Genomic DNA, 20,028 nt, shown 5'->3' on the forward strand with positions numbered 1-20,028 from the left:
CACGTTCAATCTTTTAATTTTACTGCAGTAGTTCATTACGCACTTCTGCCCTTCCATTGCCTATTTATAATGAGTCTTTTACTCATTTAATGAAAATTTTTACACCTTTCTTGTCATTGATCGTCATCTATTACATGTTTACAATAGCCACTGAATCTGTCACTTTTTATGATAATTTATTATTTGTTAATTGTAATATGTTTCTCATTTTGACCTGTCCAGGGTGTAACTTGCTTCTCTTCCAGAGTCAACTGGATAGACTTCAGCGCAACACAACCCTCTGCAGGATAAAGTGAGTATAGCTGATTAATGCAACGCTCGCTTATCAGTTACTTCTAAAGTAATCTATTACTCATGTTAAGTTATCTACAATATTTTTTTAGATTATTTTACAAAATTAAAATGTTTCATGTTTTTATTGTACTTTTAGAGTAATCGTCACTCATATAAATTAACTTTGTACACATTTATTCTCTCTGTTACCTGTTTGTATTGATACATAACATGATTATAATATTTTATTACTTAAGAATGTAAAGTAATTTATCACTTATAGGATTTATCATGCATTAATAGTAATGAATTACATAATAGTAGCTATCTCGTACAGAAATTGAATTATTACATATTTATAGTGCTCTAAATTAATGCAATTTAAGAAATTAATGAGTTACTGAGTAAAAAACACTTAATGCATTATTACTAATTTATAGTCATCTATTACTAATATACGGCGATTTACTCTTAATTTATGGCAATAGCAAAATAATTTATTTTACATTTCAAGTTCTGTATCATGCATATATTTTCAATGTAATTATTTACATGTATAATGTAAGTCATAACTCATGTATATGCAACATAATTACAGTATTCTATTAATCCGTACTCATTGTCACTACAATGACACAACTATTAAGCTGCTCATATCAAATTCCTCACAATTTTCGAGTATTTTATTGATCATCCAAATTAATTGATTAACATTTCATAGTAATCTGTTACTCATGTATTGTAATTTACTACAGCCTAACAGAAATAATTTCTAACATAAATGACTGCACATTTAAAGTGCTTTATTACTTATTTATAGGAATATATTAACCATTCTGTTTCACACATGTATGTTTTTACACATTTAATGTTACATATTGTATATTTAAAGTACTCTTATTACACATTTGCAGCAATGCCATGTTTATCGTGTATTTCTGTGACTGAAGTCGAAACGCACAGTTTTTAAAATTGACTTGGAGCGCAGGGTTGCATCTCAATGATACAAATCAATCTGAGACTTCTAATTCATTCATTGCTCATTTATAAGAATCTATTGCTCATTTAAAAGTGCAGTTTGTGGCATTTATTAGAATCTATTGGAGAGGCTGATTCACTTTATGTTTTCATTAGTGTGTAATTGCGTGAATATAAAAATCGTTGTGTTTTCATCACTTTCAAATGATCCTTTCTTGTCTGCAGAGTGAGCTGGTCGTCATCTACCGAGTTCACTGCAGTGTTTCTGCAGTAGCCCAGAACAGACAAACCAAACACTGGCACTGTTTGTATTTATTTATTATTAGCGGCAACAATATCTTTCACAAGCATATTATTTAAGACACATTTATAATAATTTTACAGTCATAATATGTTTCTCTTTAATAGCAAGCTATCCATTTATAGTCATCTACTACATATTTACAATAATCTGCCAAAATGTGAATGATTCTGAGGGAAATCAAAGAAATCTGACAAACACTCGGAGATTCCTTCATTTATAGTTACATTTCTAGGCTTTTGCAAGTAAGGCTGCAGTTGCTTTTTACACACAATTAATGACTCATTTGAAGCATTTTATTAGCAGGGTAAGATTTTGTTAGTGGCCTTAGGTTCACCAACAGCCACATCATTCATTCTGAAATCCCGAACACAGCTGATTAGACTCTTCATGGGAATGCTGTGTCCCTGAGGGAGGAGAAGAAACAGCTATCAGCATGTAAACTAAAAGAAAAGTGTGAAAATGTGTGACGAAGCTTGAGTTGTTGGTACAAACTTTAGTGGCTCTGCTTGCTGGATCACCTCCCAGATAAACGGGGTTGAGCAGGCCTAAAGCTGAACCTTCATCGTTGGGTAAGTTACCGTCAGTCACTCTGATCCCATCAACCAGCAGATGAAAAGAGCTTTTCTCCACACTGAACTCCACCTGCACAAATGCACACAGACAACCTGTCATTCATTCATTCATTGAGTGAATGGATGACGACTAAAAATGACATTCGTGGGCGATGAATAGCACCATAATTGTTCCATAAGAAGCAGCAATATTTCTAAAGCACTGCATCAGTTTTTCCTTTTCTACTCTACTGTCCTAGCAGTGAATTAAATTTTATTGTTCTTGTGGCACATTTATATTCATCATTCTTCATCATTCCATATTTGCAAGTTTACTTTTTTCACTATGTGTGGGGATGTATGATGATTGTGCAAACCAAATTGTCTCTTGAGAATAATAAGATTAACTTCGCTATAAATCGGCAACACCTTTGACCAATCACACTTGAAGCACTTTTTGCACTTACTACAGGTTTTTCCTTATGTCTGAATTCTTGCTTGTGTTGTACGTCGCTTTGGACAAAAGCATCTGCTAAATGAAATTGTGGAATTGTAGAAATCTTCCCGCTAAAATAACTGTCCAAATAACTGTCAAGCTCTTGATTTCCACCCAGTTTCTCCACAGAAGCATTGTGAAGCACTATTCTACATTTTATGAGCTTAGAAGGGCGGTATACTCGTTTATAGTCTTTACAAATAAAAATTAAAGAGTAAAATTGCAAAGAATGAATTAAACTTTGTGCTTTTTTTTTTGCCCTGTTGCCAGTTTTTCCTCTCCATTGTTTCCTATGCGGTTGCTCAAAGGGAATCTTTGGATTTGTTGTTCAATACAGATAGAAATTATACAGTTTGTGTGGTATTAACCTTAACTTTTACATTAGTCAGTCATTAATTTGGTACAAAAGATAATAAATTCTAGCCTTGTCATTTAACTTAGTAGGGTTCATTTGTATTATATCTATTATTAAAGTCTTAGCCTTAATATTCCTATTTTATCAAGCAAATATGTACAATAATATCACTGTACGTCGTAATATTTGAACTAGTGAATTACATTTCTATATTATATAGCATTGCAGGATTTTGATTTAATATTAATAATTCTAAATGTGTAAAATTTATCTTTTTTCTGTGCTAGCAAACACTTTGGTTCAACATCTGAGGTTTTAAATGTGCTTCAAAGCATTACTAGGATACAGATATAAAATGCTCCCCCAACTAACAATCTCTATCACTCATAGAGAATAAATCAGGACAGGAATTGGTAAAAGGGAGGTGCTTCCTACAGCCGATTTAAGTCCTAAACCTCCTATTCAGCCGTGTAGCATCAGTTACCATGGCGATCCAGCAGGTTAGATCTTACTCTGACATGAGGCTCAACATACCTCACTAACCCACTAATCCCACTTCTTAGTCCACCCCTCAGGTGTTTAAAAACTGCAGTGAATTCCCAGTTGTTGCTTCTATCACTTCATATGAACTGATAACTACTCTGTGCCAGTCCCCGTCGTTGCTCCTCTCCTTGTGCTGGATGATTCGGTTTTGCCCGAGCCACATCTTGATCTTGCCATTGGCCATGTAGAGAGCCAGCAGGGGGACGACTCCTCTTCCAGCTACATGGAAGATCAACCCTTTGGAGGACTTGGTCTTGATGTCAAGAGAGAAGTGAGGCCTGAGAGCACAACAGTGAAGTCTAGATAAATGAATTGCTGGATGGATGAAGGTTGGGTGAATGACTTTGAAAAAGAAGTTTTTGTTAGAAAATGTGCCCAAACGACACCCTAAATAGCTCTGTCATCATTTCTACACATTCGGGAAACAACACGGTGTTTTGTACCTGTAGTTCAGGTCCTGCAGTGGCAGATTATAGCTGATCCAGCTGTGTTCCTCAGACAGCTGGTATTCACACCGAGTTTGCTGCTGACCACAATGGCTGCCTGCAGGGACCTGAGTCTGACACATTGCAGGAAAATAACCCATGTTACCGTCTCATCATAAAAAGCAATAGGAGGTGCTGTAGGAATAATGGTTTGATGTACTCACAGGTTTGCGTTTCTGGGACTTTTTCAGCACTGGTGCTGGTAAAAGCTCACTGTCCGGTGGGGGGTGGAGACTGCACTGACCGAGCACCATGTCTCCTGTTTGTGATAATGCACTCAGATCAGCAGGTACGAAGCTGTGCTCAGGCCTGTGTGGAATCAGAGATATTTTATAGAGAATAAATGAGAGGGAAAAAAAACGCTAAACATGATGGACAGTCATGGAAAAATTACTGGATCACCCTTGTTTTCTTCAATTTATTGTTCATTTTAATGCCTGGTACGACTAAAGTTACATTTGTTTGGACAAATATAATGATAACAACAAAAATATCTCATAAGAATTTAATTTAAGAGCTGATGTCAGACATTTTCCATGGTTTTCTTGATAATAACCAAAATCATTTGAGTTCTTACATCGATAGCTATGACATTGTATTGCCAATAACAGTGCTTTTAGGTATTCCATCTTTTCTTTTCTGTCAGTTTTAGTCACATGGAGTTAGTACTTGGTTGCGTAACCACTGTTTCTGATGAGTGCAGCCATGCGTCTTGGCATGCTCTCCACCAGCTTCTGACATTGTTCTGCCGTCACAGCAGCCCGTTACTGTTGCACAAATTCAAACAAATTTGCTTTGTTTTTGGGTTTGTGATTCTCCATTTTGCGTTTGATGATTTTCCACAGGTTTTAAATTGGATTTAGATCTGGTCATTGAGCAGGCCAAAGCATGGTTCCAATGTTCTGGTTCTCCATCCAGGTTTTAACTGACCTTGCCGTGTGGCAAGGGGCATTGTTGGAAAATCCAGTCATTCAAGGCAGGAAGAGTTTTCCAGCTGATAGACGAAGACTGTTTTTAAGAGTAGCCCTGTACATGACCTGGCCCATTGGCACTTCACAGAATTGCATTTGCCCTGTTCTACCCAAACTGAAACAACCCCAGATGGTCAATGATCCACCCCCATGTTTTACTGTAAGGCCAGACAGTCTGGTTTGTAGCTTCTCCAGGCTTCCTCCTAGCCAGTAAGTTGGCTGGAGTGGACATCAACTAAAAATTGGATTCATCACTGAAGAGAACCTTAGCCCAATCATCAACAGTCAAAAATGGATGAGTGCACGGTCATCTCGTGTGGCAGAAGGACGTTTTCTGTCATGACCAGCTAGCAATTTGGTAGTACCATGTTCAACTTATTTTTTCTTGGTGTAATAAATGGCTGTCTTGGAGATCTTCTGTTTTTTGCTACCTGTTTCTCACTAATTCCAATTTTCAGGAGTGCCAAGATGGCTGCCTTTGTGGCTTCACATGATTCTTTTGTTTTAGGGCATTATGTGAGAGCTGACAACTTCTGAGTTGTGCTGCGGCTTGAATGTAAGCAGGAAACCACTCTAGGCCTTTGCATGCGCAGTGCTGCTTATGACATGAAATTGCCTCTTATATACCCTGGAAATACAATTAAGCTTAAGCAACAACGATGGTCTAGTTTTTTTCCCCATGACTGTATATTAGAACAACCATTAAAATAAAACAACAGATGTGTAACCTTGTGTAAAGATTCGCAATGCAGCCTTTGAAAATCCCCTCTTGTCTCCCAGTGACAGGCGATTTCCCCTGAGTCACATCTTCATTATCGATGCTGAGCTCCAACCTGAGAAAATGACGACAGGTTTAATAATATGGTGTTTCTAAATTGGGCTCAGTTATCTACAAATCAATGACACGTCTTACCCTGTTGGCCTCCCCACTGCAGATAAGTAATGCCAGGCTCCATCACTGTATCTTTTTTGTGACTTCAGGGTATAATTATAACAGTTAAACACTACAAAGCCGTCAGCCACGGACAGTTGGAGGTCACGGACCAAAGAGGAGCCCTGTGGAGAGATTATTACTAATTCAGTTTCTCTTTTAAACCTTCATACGAGGTGTGCAGTGTTTACCTGATAGCTGCTCTGGAGGAGAACACCTTGTCTGTCGGTGCTCCTGAAGCCCAGAGAGACTCTGAGCGGCTGTTTGTCCCAGACAAACAGAGAATCGCCGGACAGGGTTGAATTCAACGTAGCTGCACGAACACCCTGGAAGAGCCAGAAACGCAGAGGTTTTAGACTCCTGAGACTAATTGCTGTTCTCTCAGTGCATTAAAGCGAAACTGTGGCTGACACATCCACAGTTAGAATTATAATTAGTCCCAACATTGTTCAGTGTCATGCTCTCTGACATTTTCCTGTTATGGCCTTGCTTTGGTTGGTTTAATCTATAGCTGCTGCTGGATTATACTACGAGGGTACTTTAAAAAGTTCTTGGCCTCACATGGAAACAAAGGGCGTAACTCCCATTTCGGGGCATAATTGTATCCTAGAAAGCCTTATATCACTTTGCGCAAAAACTCAAATGCTTGTTGTCATTCTTTGCAAGTAAAGGAAGTCTTGGAGCTGGCGGATGTTGCTCCAGGACAATGTGTCTGTCCACACAGCACAGGTGGCAAAAGCAGCCAAATGTGGTTTTGAACCGTTGCCTCATGAACCTTCCTGATACCACCTGCACCATCCGACTTCCATATCTTTCCCAAACTGATATCCCATTTGCATGGGTGCCATTTTCAGAGTGATGATGTGATCATGCATGCTGTTGAACAGCATCAAGATTGGACCTTCTGCCACAGAGGCATAGTGAAGTTTGAACATTAGCGAACCAAGTGCATTGAAGTTGAGAGATTATGTTGAGAAACAATCTCTGGTGAGCCCAATAAATGTGTGAAGTATCCTTGTAGCTAGTATTAGCAGATTCTTTGTAGATGTTAATTTTTAGCTTATGATACTGAGTTGGTAGGCTGGCATGTTTTTCCTCTACTAGTGCTACTGTAACATTCTGTTTGGGCACAACACAGACATTTCAATGGCTTTAATATGAAAGCAAAGTCAACAGAGGACTAATTGTACCTTTAAATCTCTAACAGAAACATAGATTCCCCTTCAATAACACAGGGATTTGCCCCTCAATAAAAACGAGAACAACACAGCAGATTTCTACTTTGAAAAACTGCTATAAGATTATAGACAAAACATTGCCTCAAACTGGGGAAGGTCTACTTTCTTCAGCACTGGGCCTTTTTTTCAAGCAACAAACCACTACATTTATTGTTGAAAGCGTACTAGCATCCATGTGTATTCATTCATTCATATTCTGAATTCTCACTTGAATTTTGAGTTCAATCCACCGTAAACTGATGAGGAAAAGCAATGAATTTGAGCAAAAAAAATACAAGAAAATGCAGGAAATTAAATTTCTGAAGGTCCAAATTTCCACGCCTTCGGCTACACGTGTCCTCTCCTAAATTAAAATGCAGCCGACCCACATTACTGCACCTCTAGTAAAGTGTAACAATTGTGAAGATCATTTGTGATGCAAATCTGCAATGTCTGTAATTTGTAATCTAAAAATTTCAACGTAAACTACCATACTTCACCAATCACAAAGGCTCTGTGATAATCCTCTGGCACTGTATGATAAAGGATTGTTTTCTCCCTCTTTTTTTTTTTTTTTTTTGTATTTTCCATTTCCTTATCACTTTTGGCTATAGTCCTTGAAAATGTGTACATCTATGAAATAGTTTACCAGTAAGGACTCTGGACATCCATCGCTGACACCAATCGTCCTGCTGTACTCTACGATTTCTGCATCTTCTCTCACGTGATCCACACATCCTCTGAGCGGAGCGGCTGTGATGTTGTGTCTGCGATTCAAAGAAATGAAAAGATCCACTTCTAGCCGTTAATCTAAAGCGCTGACGCTGTGAGTGTAGCATGTTACGAGTTTTCTTACCTCTGCCTGAGCTCTGCTGGAAGACCTCCGATGTAATAACTCCTGTAGTTTGCATAAATGTGATCGGTGGAGATTTTTGTTGTCCCGCTGTACACCTCAAATGTGTTTTCGATACTGATTGCAAACTGTTTGTTCTGATAGAGAAACATAAGACAGTTAATAAATAGAATAAAATCTGACTTTTAAGAAAATGCATTGCTTTATGTGATTATCCGTGTTGATCTTACAAACAGAGACACTCTTTCAGAAGCCTGAATTCTTAAGTCTCGGTCTGCTTGTCGTCCCTGAAGCACCAGGAAGCCTCTGTCCAAGAACAAACAGACAAAAGAATCCTGCAACAGATAAAACACACCAGTCCTGTATCTGTTTGTGCAGCTGTAACCACTAAGAGTTGGGCTGGTGCTTGTGAATCTCAGTAATAAACATCGTACTTCATTTCCAATGTAGAATAACAAGGCGTTTGTCTCTCTGCTGTTGGTGTGGAACCTGATTCGTCGCTTCTTCTTCTTGTCCGGTTCCTTTATTAAAACCATGCGGTAACCTGTTCCCTCATAAAAATCAGACACCTCCGACTGAGGAGTCCTGAACGCACAAAGAGTAATTGAATCGTTATTTGACATTTTCTAGTCATCATAGTGACAGACTGTTCAAACTGTTCTGAGAGATTTTTTTTAATGCTTACTTCACAGAAAGCTGCTTAGCATCCATATTGATTGCGTGTTTGTGGTTGAAGAGACAAACAGGATTGTCGTTGATGTAGGAGAATTTCATGGCTCCTCTGTATCGGTGGTAACGCAGCTCCACTGGGGGCTGAAAGACCAGAAAGAGAACAGAGACGTGGATTGAAAACGTACAATTTTGTGAAAGGCAGATTTTACCGATGAAAATTATTTTCTTGAAGCCATTTCTGGTCGTCAAAAGTAGCTATTCTTTCTCGGGTGTTATTCCATTAACCTTTTCCTACAAAACTGTGATGAAGAGCTCTGTGCTGGCTCTAAATTGTTCAATTTGTCATTCGGAATATGATTGCTATCGTGTTTTAGATTTAGGTTTTAAAAGCGAGTATTAGCAGGAAGTAGGGATTTCCACCATTACCGCAGTTCAAAACTTGCTGTCGATTTAATTAACCCAACGTCAAAAATATAAATAGTACAGCAAAAGTATGATTCAAAAGTTCAAAAGTTTGGTTATCACATCAAAATGAATAATTATTAAACCAAAATTAAGAGACAGAAAGTTAGAGCTGACTTATAAAAGCAAACATATGAGATACTACTTTAAAAAATGTGATTCTCATTCAGGATCTGTAAATTTTGGCTCATTAAGTCAAAATGAGTCAACATTAAAACAAAATTATGAGATAGAAAGTCAGAGTATTGATGTAGTATTCATATAAGATATTGCAGAAAAAATATTGTCGTTCTAATTAAAGATCTCCTAATTTGGACGTATTAGGTCTTACCGATTAATTTTGACTTGTTAGGTCAAATTAGTAGCTAATAAACCAAAATAATGAGATAACAAGTGAAGTCATGACTTATTAAAATAAACAAATTAGTACAAGTTACAACATCAAAGTTATTCTAATTCACCATTTCTTGATTTTGGCTTATTAAGCCAAAATTATTAGATATTAAACCAAAATTATAAGAGAGTAAGTCAAAGTTCTGACTTGCTAAGACAAATATTTGAGATATTACACACATATTAAGTCTAAATTATTAGTTATGAAGCCAAAGTTAGAAGATACCGAGTAAAAATTATGATTAATTACAGCAAACATATGAGAGCCTACATAAAAAAATGTGTGATTCTATTTCAAGATCTTTTAATTTTGGCTTAAGTCAGCATTAATAGACCAAAACCTTGTCTCATTCGCATTCTGTAAAACCTTTTCAACGTCTAATGTAGTTTTCAATGTCTCGTAAATTTATCTTTTTTAAAAATAGTGTTTCTATAAATTGACATAATGAGCGATGAGTATGTAGAACCAAAACTATGAGATATTGAGTAAAAGTTATGACTTAAAAGTTCAAAAAATTATCGGACACTGTCTCACAATTTTGACATAGTAAGTCAAAATCTCAACTCACCACTAATCCTTCTTATTTTTAACCATGCATAACTTATTGTGCTTTTTTTTTCTTGGTGATCGTAGTTTTTCCACAGAAATAAGCACTATCTGCTAAGTAGTAGAGATGCTTGTTAACTGGGTTTGGAGTTTTCAAAAGCCTTGTCTGACACCATAAAAACTAAACACATTCAGATATAATGGCATGATTTTAGTGACTAGTTACAATAAAGCCCTCTGGATAGCCGCCCACGTAGAAAACAACGCTGTCTGGATCCAGGTCGAGGACACCAGCCATCGTGTCTGGAAGGTTTCGTTTAGGAGGCAGGTTGTTTCTCTTCTGTGACAGGAAGTTCTGAGTGATGTTGACTTCCGCATCCTGGTAAACTCTGCAGGAATAGAAAGGATCAACTTGTTGGCTGCACAATAGCCACTTTCAAATAGAAAATACAGGGTGACTCCTTAAAGTACCTGTGGAAGATCACCCTGTCAAAGTCTGTGGAGTTTGCATTGGTGATTGTTATTGGGCTGGTTTCCACTTCGTGAATGACTCCACCCAACTTATAGACACAAATAAGCACAGAGTCTCTGACAGCCATCCCGATGTAGTCTCCAGAAGCCTAAAGATGGAAGAAAAGTATATAAGAAAAAAATAAAATATATGAAAAGATGCCAAGTCCCATCATGTTAAATACAGATTTGTCTTTCACACTTACATCCTTGTTGCCCAGGTAGAAAACAAACTGGTTGGCGATGTGTCTGTTTTGGCGTCGCTTTCGTCTTTTACCAGCGTTCGAAGGGTCGTTGCCATGGCGACGGAGGAGCAAATCAACAGCTGTAAATGCTTTAATGTCCTCCAGGTTTCTCGGAGGTTGAAGCTCAATGTGACCTTTTCCATTAAAAGTGGTCGTAATAGAGAGCTGTGAGAAAACACGACAAGGTGGAAGTTATATATATATAGAAATGGCTTTATATCACTGACATTTAGGTTTTATATCATCATCAGTCAAACATTCAGTCTCCTTTTAGCTCTGGTTGGGTCTCCACCACCTCAACCAAAGATATCTTATTTTAGCTACTTATATGTCATTCAGGTCATATCAGAGTTACTGAATTTATGTCAACATACATGTCATAAATAGGGCTTACAGATTAGTACGTTTTTCTGAAGGTGGCAATCTATAAGACAAAAGTGCCACCACATGAGCCAAAGAGGTAATTAATCGCTGAATTTTATAGAGTGCTGTACTGAACAAGAATCAAATAAACAGTGAAACTATTGTCTCTCATTCGTACTATACTACTGTACAGATGCTGTTAATAGTAGTTTTAGTGATTTGCTTACAAGGCACCAACAGGTGAGTAGCTAACGTTGTACTTTTTGTTTTTAAGACCATTTGAATCTCTGCTAATGTGTGATAAACAGCAAAACAGAAGGACTGCAAGCTGAAATGTCCAATCAGATAAATTCATAGAAGTTATAAAAACTCGTCCAATTTGTGCAGTGAATTTTTACAGATTTTCTGTTAAAATGAGATATAAACATCAGTTCTATGAGAGTTTCCATATAATCTGCAAGCGTATTTGAAGCCAACGTTTGAGATGTTGCAGACATTTTTTTTAAAACGAAAATACAAATAAGGCTTTTGTCCATCAGCTGCTTGGCTCTGTAGTTTTTCCAGAAGGTGGCAGTGAAATTTACGATCTGCATGACTGTAATAAATAGAGTAGAAGAAGCCAGAAGCAAAAGTAGTTGTTTTCTAATAGCTAAAAAAAAAAAGCAAACAAAACAAAAGTTTGGCTACAAGAGAAAAATGAATAGAAGGTTTCAGGACTTGTTTTCATTTGGGAAAACTATAATGATTTTCCATGTCAGCTTGTAGTTTAATGCTGACCAGAGGCAAAGACAAATGAAGCAGAAGCAGCTGATCAGCCTCTCATACTCTGCAATAACTCCTTTTTGACAAAATCAAAAACCACATAAGCAAGCAAAATTGGGAATGTTTCTTCAAATTCAGCCCCTTTCATTAACTTTTTCTAGTGAGATGCTTTAAAATTTGCATAAAAATACATGATGAACACATGGTTACTGAACTGAAACACAATTGTGGGACCGAAAATAAAAACAGTGACCCATAAGATGTTATGAAACTCCATGGATCTGGAGAAAACTGAAAAGCTGAGTGGCAGTTCTACAGCAGCTTTAAATCATGGCTAACAAGCAAGAAACTTGAGATCAGAAGGAAAAATGTACCCTGTTAACAAAGCTTCTCGTCTCTTCTATAATGTCCTTGATTTTTCTGATGCTTTCTGTGATGTTGGGAGACGTCTTCTCACTGAGAGCCTCGACTTCTGCGAGTTTATCAGTCAGTACAGGAAATGTTCTGGTGAAGTTCTTCACTGAAACACAAACAGAAACCACATTTAGCAAATCAGATTTCCCCTGCTAAATGCTGTACATGGAGGTTAACATGTCTAAATGGAAGAAAATGTTTTGTTTTACATCTAAAAGGGGGCTCTTTTCCACCATTAAATACTTACAGGCCTCATCTGCATCAGTCAAGATATCTCCTGTATTCTTACTGGCGTTAGTTAATTTTATTCCTTCCAGTTCCTGGCTGATATTTCTCAGTCTGTCTTCTGCATTACTGACAGTAGAGTTCACAGCAGAGGCAGCAGTTTTCACCGACTCTATCAGGGCTTGTGTGTCATCTGAAATAAAAACAAATAATCTAATAATCGATTTCTTTCCTCCTTTGCAACTAATTGCACATGCTCCACAGACCTCTCTTTATCTGTTTTATGCGGTCGCTAGCAGCTGAGAGGTCCACTTTCATCGATTCTCCTTTCTCCTTTTGCTTATTCACTCGATCCTTGTGGCTCTTCACTGTTTGTGAAAGCACTGTTCAAAAGAAACGGAGAATCTTTTCAGTTTCTTTTGCACGTTCAAAGCGAAGATAATGAATGTGGCTTGTTAGAATCGATGCTCTTCACAGACCTTTAAGGTGGCTCTGAGTGTCGTTGGCTTCCCTCCATAAATGAGTTGAACTGTCTTTGAGTCCATCGGCCCTGCTGGCCAGACCTCCCTCCTTTGTGTCCTAATTCATCATTTCAAAAACACGTTATTATTTCTGGCAACATTCAGGTTTTCATTCAGCATTATTACTAACAGCACTTTAGTTACCTCTAAGGCTTCATCAGCAGCGTCTCTGGACTGATTTGCTGCCACTTGTGCCTTTTCTATGGCGTTAATGATGCTGTCATATGCTCCAATACCCACAGTATCAAGTAGCTTACTGCTGTTGGAAGCATTACGAAGAGCCCTGCGAAAACATCCAGGTAAATAAGAAACACTGCTGTCTTCAGTTTTTATCTAATGCCTCTATATGCATGCCCATTTTCTCACTCACTGTTCTAATTCTGTTGCCAGTCTGTTGAGCTCCTCTGCATGCTCCTCAGCCTTGGCTACAGCATCCACTTTATCCATACTGTTTAACTTCTTTAAGAGTTCCTTCTTCGCGCCATCCATCTGAGCTGCCTGATTCTCAAATTCCTGCAATTTACACCCAAGAAACTTTAAGTTCATGGCTCAGAGCGTTCCCTGTGAAGTCACGCCAGTTAAAACAGATGCCTGCTTACTTGTTTAATTTCCTCAAGCACTGAAAAGATATCGCTAATGTTCTTTAGCAGGTCTTTAGTCATTTCAGTCACAGGAAGCAACGTGCTTTGTTCTTCTTCCAGCTGAGCGTGGAGATTCTGGCAAGAGAAGGGAAAAATTACAAAGTGTCCTATTGCATAGCAATGTATGACGTGAACAGCTGTGTTCCCAATTACCTGCACTTGCTGGAGGGTAGTTTGACTTTTCAGGTTAAGGCCTTGGGTCCTGTCGACCGTGTCCTCTGCATTTAAAAGCGGCTCAGCCAAATCTCTCAGAGCCAAGTCTGAGGCCATCATTGAGTCTGCAGTCTGATTCAAGACAGCCTGGTTGGTTTCTGCAAGATCTGTCATGTTGTTCCTGATGAAGTCCAACACTGAGGACAAACAGGCAGGTTTTGGATTTCACATATTTAGGCAGAAGAAACAGGATATTAGCCATCCAGTGTCATCCAACTCAAAATCAGACTACCTGCAGTGATATTGTATGTATCTCTGTAGCTCTTTTAAAGCATTGATTTAATAGATTTCAAGGGGGACACAGAGGATATGTCAATATTAGGACACAAGCATTTGTGTCCTCCAATGGAGTAGTTATTTTGAGAGAAGACTTAACAGTACTAATAGATAAAACAATGCCTCAAACAGAATCAGATCTTTTATCTTCAGCACGGAATCTTTGGGTTTATTTTGGTCTCAAAATATCAATTATGATCCCAGTCAACTACAGAATATTTTACAGAAAGGGTATATATTTAATGATGCTTTGAGTGGTCACCTGGTACCTGAATTTGTCATTCTCTTTTACATAAAGATATTTCCACCATAAATTAATACATTTGAAGGCACACATTACTGCATACAAGACTGAAGGAATAGTTTGAGATTTTTGGAGGCCATCATGCCAATACTTGGGCCAAATATTTGTGTTTTCTCTGGCTCAATATATGATTGGTTCCTGGACTGGAGTATGGCCCACTTGTAGGATGACTGTCAGATTCTGGTTCCGCATCGGGACCAGATCTGGTCCACACTGATCATTTTGCTGGCTTTGGAGGATGACAGTCAGATTCAGGCCAAAAACTCAGGTGTATGTTGGGCCAGAGGTTTTCACTAAAATATTTATACATGCGATGAAATAGTTGATTCTATTCATATCAGTTCATCAGATACGAGGCTACAGCCGGCAGGTGGCTGATATTGCATAAACAGGTGGGGACAGCCAGTCTGGCTCCCATCCAAAGCTAACTGATTATCATGTTATAGATTATTATCTTCCTGAGTGACTGTTTGACAACGATAAATACAGATTAATATGACTCTATTTTTATTAACATGTTATGTTCTCTATGCTAAAGAACTACTAAAGAATAAATTAAAATCTCTTACATTCATGTGTCTTCTCCTGTTCTCTGCCGGCTTTGTCCCTCTCAGCAGTGCAGTTTCTTTCTCTCATTTTCTGCACATTGCGCTGAGCCTCCTCCATCATTCTGCCTTTGTGCTTTTCAGAGAGAGACACTGAATCTCCAGGTTTCACCTCAGTTAGCTGCTTTATCAATTCTGACAAACCACAAGAGCAGAGACAGTCTTGTTAGTGATATGTATGCGGCTGAGGCTCACTTTGACAGAAACCATCCTTCAGCTTCCTTAAAAAGTCTCACAAAGTCTTGGACAGGAGAGGCAGGAAATATCTGCTCATCTCGATTCAAGCCAATATCATTTAGCAGAAAAAAATAGAGTTAAGGATGCTTGAGTCCACATTCAGACCAGAACACATGTATTGATATTTGAGTGATGTACCTTGTATTGCCGTGAGAAGAGCTTCAGCTTCGGAGAGAATATCTTCTGCCTTTAATTTTGTCTCATTTGCATTCTGGAAAACCTTCTCTATGTCTGATGTAGTTTTCAGTGTCTGGAAAGTTAGTCATTTTCAAAAATAGTTTAGTGTTTATATAAATTGACATAATGAAAGAGGAGTATGTAGTTTATTGCTTCCTATGTAATGTAATCAGTTTATAAATATACCTCCTGCAGTATTCAAACAATAATTTCCATTTACAAAATTGCGGTTTTCTCTTTAAAGTTCTGATTGAGTTTCATTTTGATTAACTGTGGAAAACTCGCTCCGGGTACCTCATCAGTGAGCTGACTCAGGTCACGTCTGACAACATCCACGTCTGCATCCAGCTGTTCAACCTTTGGATGCAGGTGTTTCACAGCAGTGCTGAACCTCCCAACCTGAATCTGGGAAACATGAGGTGAACAGAAATGTGAATATGAAGAAACATTGCTGTATGCTATAAAAGGGACTGTGTTCTATTTCTGCAAGATCTTCACAGACAGAAACTCCTCATAGCTGCATGTACCTTGGTTTTAGAGATGTCAGCTTCTAGGTTGTTCAGGCTGAACAGTGATGCAGGCTCAAGACTGATGTTCTGCAGCTGCTGCCCCATCCAAGCCAGAACACCGTCCATCTTCTCCAAGTCGACCAGCAAAGCGTAAGTACAGCTGCCATGTTCTGTCACAAAATAGAATTAGTTACTTAAATGTCTTCGTATCAAAACCAAAAAGACAAAAAACACAAGAATAAGGCCAATTTTCAATACAAACTCACTGTGGCAGGGATCATCAGAGCTGCTGTTGCCAGATGGGAGGCACTCTGATAAAAGGAAAGGATGTCAAAGTAGATCTCACGACATTAAAGCCACTGTTGTACTAAAACAATATAATCTCTTCTGTGGAACTACAAGTGTGATAATATAAAGCCTGGTGATGTCATCTGGGTTATTTTCTCAGATTTAAGTTGTGTTCAGATTGTCTGCTCACCCATCATGCAGAGTTTGCTACATAGAGGACTTAGCATTGGATGAGAGCGGACAGCTGTTGCTATATTTCGAGGACCACTTGAATGTAATGCCTCTTCACAATCAGAATTAAACAAAGCCAGGACATCTGCACCACATCTGAGGCCATGGGCAGCACAGCATTGCTATTTTTACCGAGAGATGATAGCAATGCATGATGATCTGACTCAGTCCATGTAGCTTCTGTATGCTACATGTAGAAAAGGCTGCTCAGTAAATGTCATGCTCCTCATTAAAGCCCTTGCATCATCCAACGCCTCTTCATTTGGAGTTCTAACCGGACTCACTCCAGTGATTTGCATTGTCCACGAGCAAATACAGTCACTCGCTTTCACTACATTTTGGCCTTGAGATGACTTCGTAGTGCACTATAGCTTTGACTTGGAGCTACTAAATTTCCCTCTGGAGATAATAAAGTCAGTCTAAATCTAAGTCTACACTACAAAATAGCTGATTTACCAAACTGCAAGCTACTCATACCTGTGCAAACTGAAGACAGGATGTAAGAAGCATGTTTAGAGTTTGACCTGTGTTAGAGACCAAAAGTCAGGATGTCACGGCCTGTACAACTTTGATCAGTTTTTGTAGTCTAACGGCTGCTGATTAAACCCTGAAAAACTCATCTCTGTGTGTAATAGTTGCATGTTTAGTTTTGTTTCCGTGAATTTAAACCCTTCTTATCTTAAAATAGCTTGTCCGTACTACCAGAGAGCACACGTCATTTCACTTGTCGGTATTATAAACCTCGTGTCCGCGACGACTGAAAAATTGACTCTTTAACATCAAATCAAAAACTTTATTTAGCTTTTAAACCAGGAACAACTCCTTTTTGCCTTGAAATGGCACGAATGTAGTTCCAGTCTCTTTTTCTACCCGTCTCCTTCCACTAATGGCACCAGCTCACCTACAACTCTGTTCAAACTGCTTTACACTACACAATGACAAGATGGTATAATGGCGTAATTCAGCCAAACATTATGAATGTGACACAGAGAATAACTCCAAAGAAGCAGAATTTAAAGAAGGCTCCACCCTGCAAGTTGGCAGGATAGATTGTTTGGTTTTTCACGTATGAAATTTGAGACTATCATTCGAATGCTGCCATTTTAAGGTACAGATGACAATAACTGCTTAGTATACAGCATACAAAAACACAATGTGGAAATGTTAGTGACACTGAAAACTTTTTCACCAGCAAAGGTCTGTAAAAATGTGTTTATTGTGAGAAGTAATTAATGACACTGATTCTCTATTTAACTGACAATTATTTCTAATAAACGATTATTTGTGTGTAATTGAGGGGAAAACATATACTCACGTCCAGTGAGAGAATCACAAATGTTCAAGCCTCCGTTCTTGCAGTTGCAGGGCTTACAGCTGCCTCCATTTACCAGTGGATTCCCATAATAACCATAAGCACATCTTACAGGCAAAAGAAGCATATGAAGGAAAGAGTTGCTTGGATTCAGATGGAAGACTTTTTGCTTCACTGATGAAAATGTAAATGTCAGTCAGTGTACTGAGAATTTTTCAACACCATTAAAAAGTAGTCTCGAAAAGCACTAGTTAACATGAGCATGTGTGTCCCACCTCTCACATCTGACTCCACTGTAACCACGTCTGCACAAACATTCAACCACTCCTGAGCCCACGTCCATACAGGCTAATGCAAAACTAAAGAAGAAAAAGCAAAGCAGACCTTTGGTCTCATGCAAAATAAAAACTCTAATGACTTAAAACTCTGCAGAGTCAAAGCAAGTCATCACCAGACACCGACTTGTTCTGTGCAAAGGGGCATGGACAGGCCCGGCAGGTCCTCTTGGCTGCGTTTCCATAGTAACCCTCTTTACAGCGCTCACAGTGGTCTCCGGTCGTGTTGAACTGACAGTTCTGGAGGTCAGTTAGATCAAACACAACAAAGGCAACATGATTTCCATCTGGTTGAGCAATATGGACACAAAACTGATGTAAATTAACAAGTGACCCATTGTGTGTGTGTGTGTGTGGGGGGGGGGGATCAGGTGCTGGCTATACTTGTGGGGATCAAATGTCCCCACAACTGTAGGAAAACCGAAAACAATGTCACTTGTGGGGACCTCATTTCGGTCCTCACAAGTTTAAACAGTGTTTTCTTGACCATGTTGTTGTTACTGAAAAAAGTAAAAATGCAAAAACATTTCTTTAGGGTTAGCCATTGTTTTGGTCTGGGTTAAGGTTAGGGTTAGGGTAAGGGTTAGAGGTTAGATATGGATGGGAGTCAATGGTAGATCCCCACAATGATAGAAAAACATAGTATGTGTGTGTGTCTGTGTGTGTGTGTGTGTCTGTGTGTGTGCCTGTGTGTGTGTGTGTGTGTGTGTGTCTATGTCTGTGTGAAGACCAACCACACAGTTCCCTGTTCGCTCATCACACTCTTTGGAGAGTCCGTTGCAGCTACATGGCACACACTGACCCCTGTGCGATCCAGTCCACTCTCTGTAGAAGCCCGGGAGGCATTTCTGTACGAACACAGAGAGCTGAACCATAAAACGTGGGCCAATTAACACGAGCAAACACTCCAGTGCCGCCTGACCTGGTTGGAGGTAATGTGTTATCACAGAGTAATCACACTGCAAGAACGTGGACATGTTATCCTTTGTACACACAGGTATGTTTGTACAAAGAAAATACAATCCTTTCACTGGTGTGATCTGAAAATCAGGGTGGGGCTCACTGAGGAGCACGTGCAAAATGGACACACACAAGGTCACTATATAGCCTGGTGGAGGTGTGGGTGTCTGGCACATAATAAAATGAATGCATGATAGTGACTTTCTCTGAAGATTTAATAGCAGCTGTATGCTCTCACATCCAAACACAAACTTTACTTTTTGACTTTGTTTTGCACCACAGCATGCATTGTAATCTCAGAAATGTGAACAGAAAGCTGCGTTACCTGAGCGGCACCACCTGCTGTCTGGTTGCTGTAGGAAGGATTGCAGAACTTTATCGTGCTGCGTCTCCTCTCAGTCTGACTGTCTTGCCCAAACTTCTGAGCGGAGCAACAAATCGGAGCAAAGCAGAGCAAAAACAAAGAGGCTGCAATGTAAAGCACAGATGTCTTCCGCTGCATTATGAGCTTTTCATTGAGCCATGGGAGTCTTGAAGTGGAAAAATCCTCCTCGCCAGAGCACTACTCCTCCTCTCCCTCCTCCTGCTTGGTAAACCCTGGAGCAGGTGAACCTTGGAGCTTTTTCTACCACGACGTTGCATTGCATTGTAATGACAGTGAGTGTAAATGACTGCAGACTGGCACAGTTGGGTTCGAAGTTCAGCGAGGCGTGGTTGAAGTCTTTAAGATGCTGTTGAGCCTGCAGTATTGATAATGGGTGGACCGAGTTCATTCTGGCAATGTGTAAAAGAGGCGGCAAACATATTTAAATCAGCTGATGGAAAATAGTTTATTACTGTTGATTAACAAAAGCATCAAAAATCTCCAG

The 20,028-nt window shown here is 39.0% G+C and overlaps 1 protein-coding gene across 1 annotated transcript; it reads right to left on the reverse strand.

Moving 5' to 3' along the window:
- Positions 1–1,552: 1,552 nt before the first annotated feature.
- Positions 1,553–19,816, reverse strand: lama3 (laminin, alpha 3). The gene is made up of 33 exons (XM_022216506.2): positions 19,485–19,816; positions 18,934–19,047; positions 18,327–18,439; positions 17,868–18,223; positions 16,300–16,344; positions 16,052–16,203; positions 15,819–15,929; positions 15,486–15,597; positions 15,075–15,245; positions 13,866–14,062; positions 13,671–13,787; positions 13,442–13,584; positions 13,216–13,354; positions 13,030–13,129; positions 12,817–12,933; positions 12,573–12,743; positions 12,286–12,431; positions 10,748–10,951; positions 10,503–10,651; positions 10,258–10,420; positions 8,643–8,770; positions 8,392–8,542; positions 8,188–8,292; positions 7,961–8,094; positions 7,754–7,871; positions 6,079–6,213; positions 5,870–6,012; positions 5,685–5,789; positions 4,150–4,294; positions 3,944–4,059; positions 3,598–3,778; positions 2,048–2,197; positions 1,553–1,959 (listed from the first exon to the last, which is right to left on the reverse strand). Exons 4-33 carry the CDS (start codon positions 17,989–17,991, stop codon positions 1,852–1,854), a joined length of 4,080 nt encoding a protein of 1,359 aa, XP_022072198.2. The 5' UTR covers positions 17,992–18,223; positions 18,327–18,439; positions 18,934–19,047; positions 19,485–19,816; the 3' UTR covers positions 1,553–1,851.
- Positions 19,817–20,028: the final 212 nt, after the last annotated feature.

The sequence above is a fragment of the Acanthochromis polyacanthus genome, chromosome 4 (assembly GCF_021347895.1).
Source record: "Acanthochromis polyacanthus isolate Apoly-LR-REF ecotype Palm Island chromosome 4, KAUST_Apoly_ChrSc, whole genome shotgun sequence".
NCBI lineage: Eukaryota > Metazoa > Chordata > Actinopteri > Pomacentridae > Acanthochromis > Acanthochromis polyacanthus.